Source organism: Apium graveolens, chromosome 2 (assembly GCF_009905375.1).
Source record: "Apium graveolens cultivar Ventura chromosome 2, ASM990537v1, whole genome shotgun sequence".
Taxonomy (NCBI): Eukaryota; Viridiplantae; Streptophyta; class Magnoliopsida; order Apiales; family Apiaceae; genus Apium; species Apium graveolens.
The window spans coordinates 112,259,110-112,265,955 of record NC_133648.1 but is presented as its reverse complement, the minus strand read 5'-3'; the positions used below and the strand labels follow the sequence as shown (position 1 = coordinate 112,265,955).

The window sequence follows — 6,846 nt, the reverse complement described above, 5'->3', positions numbered from 1 at the left end:
ATTTTTCTTTCACTCATTTGCACACAACGGCTGATATTAGATGCACATCCATAAGGCAGCCTAGCATCTAACAACACCGAGCAAAAAAATTCTTTTTTTTATCATGAAAAAAGTAGCTGTGTTGATTTCATAATGCTTGTCATCAGCGGATAGCACGGGATGAAGAACCTTACGGATGCTCATCTCTTGCATATCAAAACGAGCATTTAGATTATCTTTACTCTTGCCACTAATATTTAACAAAGTTCCTAATATTTTATCGCACACTTTTTTCTCAATGTGCATGACATCTAGGTTATGCCGGATTAGATGACCACTCCAATATGGTAATTCAAATAATATGGACTTCTTTTTCCAAGGGCAATCTGAAGTCTTCTTTTGTTTCATTTGCTTCCTAAAATTATTCTTATATCCACGCAACAGTTCTTCAATTTCTGCTCCTGTTAACTTCGGTGGACAAAACTCTGTCTCGATTTGACCGTTAAATCTTCTTTTGTCAAACCTAAGCTTGTGGTCAGGTGGAAGGAATTTTATGTGGTTCATATAACAGACTTTTCGGCTATGCTTCAAATAGGTAGACGATATGCAATAATGACAGTTTGGACAACCTAGTTTACCCTTTGTACTATAACCTGATAAAACTGCATACCCCGAAAAATCACTTATGGTCCATAGTAAGCTCGCACGTAACGTGAATGTTTCATTAGAAATGGAATCATAAGTTTCTATACCCACATCCCACAATTCTTTTAATTCGGAAACCAGTGGCTGCATATAAACATTTATTTCATTACCAGGGTACACAGGTCCGGGGATTAAAGTTGAAAGAATTATATTTTCTGGTTTCATAATCAACCAAGGGGTAGATTATAATTGACCAGGATAACTGGCCAGGTGCTGTGAATTAAACCCATAGTTCAGTAAGGACTGAAACCATCCGCCGCTAATCCTAACCTAACATTTCGATTTTCAACCGCAAAATCTGGATATCTAGCATCCAGTGACTTCCAAGCCTCGGCATCGCCTGGATGCCTTAGCTTCCCGTCTTTGATGCGTCCTACATCATGCCATTTCATTATCTCAGCATATTCTTTACACATGAATACGCGTTGCAGTCTTGGTTTCAGCGGAAAGTATCGCATCACCTTTGATGGGATGTTATACTTTTTTCCCGTACTGCTAGTATCAACATCCCTGGTGTCATTATCCATAATTTTCCACCTTGAAATTCCACATACTTTGCATTTAACTTCATTTATATTTTCAGCCCAATATAACATGCAATCGTTCGTACATGCATGATTTTTTTGATAATCTAGACCTAACTCTTTGATCATATTCTTGGCAGTGTTAAAAGATGAAGGCAGATTAACTTCGGGGAAGGTGTCCTTTATTAACTCTAGTATAGCAGTAAAGGAGGACTCGGTAAAACTGTGAATGCACTTCAACTGGTAAAGTTTTACTATAAAACCTAAACGAGTAAATTTTTTCGACTCGGGATACAAAGGTTATTTTCCCTCTTCAACAAGCCGATAAAATTTACTTGCGTCCTGATTAACACCCTTCTTACCTCTACAATCATCATTATATTTATACGCATTATCCATCATCTCATCAAAATCATTACCTAACCCTAACCCTCTATCACTGCCCTGATCTGATTTCTTTTGGTACTTAGAGGTTAAAATCTCGTATATCCAATCAACGAATGATGGATAAGGACCCTTACAGACTAGATGATTATACATATCATCTATAGAGTACCAAAAGCGATTACTACAGTCCTTGCAGGGGCATTGTACTTCATTTCCAACACCGAAATTAGAGAATGCATTCGTAACAAAGTTTTTAGCCCCATTACGATATTCTTCACTTTGTTTAGGATGTAATATCCATTTCATCTTTTCAAACCTATGTTCTACAATTTTCACATAAACAACACATTTAAAAATAGTGGACCAAATTAAAAACAAAAAAACAGGGCACTTAAACAGTGGACCAAATTTAAAACAACAAAACAGGGCACTTAAACAGTGGACCAAATTAAAAACAAAAAAATAGGGCACTTAAATTTAACAAATACATGTAAATCCAATTTAACACAAAATATTAAAAATAAACCCTAATTTAACATATACATGTAACAATTAGTATAATAACTCGTGCGAGTCATGGGTCATTTTCTAGATTTTTTGTATGCTTCCATACAATTATATTAGCAACATTTTTGATTATTTTCTTTTTGATAAATATTTTGTAACATATAAGATATATCAAATATATGTTGAGTTTTATCAATATGTATGATTTTCATATAATACATTAACAACGTACCTAACGTTTATAATATAGCTCATTAGTTAAATTATATATTTTCTTATCTATGTCGTGTAATTTATATCTACTGAATGAGTACAAATGGTGTATGTTTAAATGAAAAGCATTTAAAGTTAATTCATAGAATTTTTCAGTATGTTCATAAAAAATAAACTAAAAAGTAACATGTATGTTTAATTCAGAGTCAAATTATTTTTTTGAGTTTTGATTAAATAAATCATGAGTAATAAAATATTTTATTAATAAAGTTAATACTAATTTATAAATACCTTATTTAATTTAAAAGGATTAGTAAAGTACAACTAAAGTCATCAAGACCTGCAATCGTATATTCAACAAAATAGAATTTACACTACCGTTATTAAGTTGATTTTTGATGGAAAATGTTATTTTTTTAGATTTAACATCTATGTTGATTTTATGTCATGCTAATATATTAATTAATTAACTAAAGTTGACACGACCCAGTTTTAAATATATTGTACAAAGTTATTTTATAAGATGTCAGATTATTGTCAATGTCATAATTTTTCCATTCAAAATTGGCATAATTCACCTAGTTTTCAACACATTGAAAAAAACTAAGATTTAATTGATTATCCTCATTTTCACAACATAAAATACTTGTAGTGAGATAAAGCCTACTATAAAAAAAATACTTTTGGTATTCTGAATACATCATTTACATTGAATCTTCTAAAATTAGTAAAGATAAAGCCATATGTTTGTGTGTTTATATGTAAATTATTGTTTGTTATATTTTTGAGTAGATAATGCTAGCCTCATTTATTTATATGCTAGATATCTTAGTCATGCATATGTCTAATCATAGTCAATAAAATACTTGAATAATATGCATTTATACTTATTCAAAAAATATAATTAATAATAAGTAAATTGCAATTATTTATATATAGTAACCGCAGTAGTACTGATAATAAATTCATATGTAATTTTACTCAACAGAGCATGAGTCATTGTTGCTAAAAATAATTTATATATCATAAAGACTAACTAATGATATTCACATGCTTTTTTTTCAAGAATTCGAAGAGAAATTTGTGCTAATATTATTATTGAAATTGTTTTCAAGTTTCTTTCGTATATGATTCTAATATTTTTTATAATAATTTGATACCATTGTATATTATTTTTCTAAAATTAAATATTTTTCAACTTGTTATTTTTTTAAATATTAGTTGAACTCATGGCTAAAAAGAAAAAAAATATTAGTTGAATTGTTAATCCTTTTAAATTATCGACTAATTTTTTTTCTTAGATAGCATAACATGGATTAAATCAAGTGGTACAATACATTATAGTTTTAACCTTTTTTCTAATAATTCAAAATATTAAAATAATTCCAAATAGTTATACGATATTTTTTAACATTAAATATTGTTTTTGTTAAATTATTATTGTTCTTCTTAATTTTTTTCGAAAGATTATATTTTATAATTTTTTAAGTTTCTTATAAAAATATATGTGAGTTAAGTTCTATTGAATCCCTATTTTTATCGAGTACGGAAGTACACATATGTTCTGAAATTAAATAGTACATAAAATATTATGAAACGCGTTATAATGTGAATCATATTTTACAAACATCAAATCTAATACATTTGGCAAGTTAAACATTGCAGGAACATATGATTCCATAGAACATGATTAGTTTGTAGAAATACATCTTCACAGTTGTAGAGCACATACATGTTCAACTTGTTTAACATTAATGATACAACACTTTGATAAACGTTCATATCATGGAGTTTATTATTTTAGTTTTTAAATTAATAAATTAAAACATGAACCATTAGATTGGATTGTAATATTAAGTTAGGATTTTGGACTCGAGACTCTAAAAAAAAGAGCCATGGATAAGATTACTTATAATAACTATCTCAAATTTAAAATTTTAAAATTAAAATCTCTTTTAAAAATATCTGAATATAAATGTAATTTTAATTAAATAATGCAATAAATAATCTATATTTTTGATGAAGAAACATCATATGTCTTATCTTTTTCAAATAACATGTTAATGTAAAATCTAATTTTACTATTTAGTTGTGTAATTTAATTTTTTTTAAAAGATAATGAAAAAAGTAGGACTTTGGTATCAATTTATTATAAATTCACCATTGTTGAATAATTTCATAAACATAATTCTTTTTTATGTAAAATGTTAAAAAATAAATTGATTTAGTATACATTGTAATTTTAACGGATCTTGTACATATAATGTCAAATACCGAAAATATTTAAATATTGGGTGAAATCCTAAAAATAATAATGTACAACCGGTCAGTTAGTAATTTTGAAACATATTATTAATTGAATTAATCGTATAAATACCTCAAAAAATTTATTTTTATTAATATGAGATTTTACAAAATAATTCAAATTTACCAAACCTAGACAATACTCATGTATTTTCGACCGGCCGGGTCATGTAGTCAAATTTCAAGTACTTTTTGAGAATGGGTAAAATAATTTTTGATACATATTATCAATTGGCTTGATTCGATAAAAACCTCAAAAATATTAATTTTTAGTGACATAAGACATTACAAAATTTTCCCTTATTGGTAAGATTTTCTCGTCCGACTCGTAATAAAATTTAAATCTAGATAGTAACGTTATATTTTCGACCGGTTCATGTAGCCATAAGGGGTGAAGTTCTAATTTTGAATTCGAAATAAACCAAAATACACTGATTATTTATGACCCTAACTTATCTAAATATGTGATATACATATATATTCTTTATATATAAGTGTAACTATATTCAGAAAAAAATAATAAAAAATAATTATATGTACAATTTATTTATTTTATTAAAAAATATATACTAAATGTATATGGCATACTTTTTAAACTAAAAATTATTTAATAAATAAGGTAATGATTCGTTTATATATTATGTTTAACTTTATATCTTAAATTCAATTCTTTAAAACTAACTCTACAAATATTCTAATAATTATGTTTTTAAACAAAATCAGTGATTATGTTTAAAGTTAAATAGATTGTCATTATTTACGACACTCACATATTATGTGTATGAATTAAAATACAAATAACAATGTGGTGTAGTGGTAAGAAGATGTGCACCTGGATAAAAAGACTCAGGTTCGATTTTCACAAATAACAATTTTATTATAAATACTAATTTGAAGGGCAAAATAGTCATTTCACTAAGATTAAAAAGTCTCACTAATTATAGCCATGTTGGGCTATTATATATAGAAGAGATAATATCCAAATATCCCTAATTACCACATACATGTTAAATGAAATGCAAGAATCAATAATTGACAGTCAATTAAACCCTAATTAACAATCAATTGAGTGAACACATAAATAAAGAAGCATGAATTAACACCCATCTAGCAATAATCGAACACCCATCTACAAAAAATGAACATTTCTAGAAAAGAAAATTTGGGGAAAAACGAACCTTTCGTGCTTTAAACTCCTCTGACCTTTAAATTTCCTCCTCTGAGCTTTAAATCTCCTCCTTCGTCTGAGAGTTCGAGTGTGTGTTTGTGTGTCTGAGAGTGTGCGGGTGTCAGGGAGTTGAGAGTGTTTGAGACTGTGTGTGTATTTTTATCTGTTTATTACTTTTTTCTTTAGCCGGGAAAGTTTTTTTATAAAAAGCCCGCTTAATATTTTGCAAGTGTACTGAAATTTTCAGAAATCCCGCCTAAATCTTTGGCCCAAATCTTCTATATATTGCAACGGTTACGTAAAGCATTGCAATAGCATGCTTTTTATAACAACCTCCAAAATTTGTTGGTTCAATTACAATATTTTTAAAACCCCTTGCAATAGACATGAACTCATATCTCAATAGCAATGTTTTTGAAAGAAATTTTTGAAATGTGGTTGCGAGAGCCAATCTATGGTGTAGTGCATATTTATTTTGTTATCTTACATCCAATGGCTCTATTGGACATAACACTATCAAGACTACTATGCAGGATGTGTCTGACCTTAGCATCCTTCATAATAGATGAAATATCTTCAGGAGTATAGTCCTTGCTGTCTTTGTCTATCATCTTCTCCGGTTCTTCTGCAAAAAAAACAACTACCTTCATTGGTTTATGAGGACCACCATAAATCCTGTTTAGATATTCAGGATCTGTGGCTTCCAAACATATGGCCATCCTGACTTTCCAGATTGGATTTTATGTATTTTCAGGATTGATACCTTGATTGTTTCATACCTACTCATGTTGCTGCTTATCTGTGATGTGGATGGGGTTGGTGGTTTTGGATTCTGTGGTTCTTCTTCTTTGTCTCCCGTTGTAGATTGATTTTGAGATCTTAAACTATTTGTATGTTAACAGCAAGCTCTGATACCAATTGTTAGACCCTTAATCAACTATAGAGGGGGGGTGAATATAGTTAATAAAATCAATTCAACAAAACTTCAACAGAATCAACAATTTTTATATTAACAGATAATAACTGATTATAAACGTACTCTCTCAAAAGAATGAACAA

General features: G+C 28.7%; 1 protein-coding gene across 1 annotated transcript; it reads right to left on the bottom strand.

Annotated features, from left to right (window-relative positions):
• Positions 1-917: 917 nt before the first annotated feature.
• LOC141692230 (uncharacterized) lies at positions 918-1,901 on the bottom strand. The gene is made up of 2 exons (XM_074496960.1): positions 1,571-1,901; positions 918-1,471 (listed from the first exon to the last, which is right to left on the bottom strand). Exons 1-2 carry the CDS (start codon positions 1,899-1,901, stop codon positions 918-920), a joined length of 885 nt encoding a protein of 294 aa, XP_074353061.1.
• Between the last annotated feature and the right edge of the window lie 4,945 nt (positions 1,902-6,846).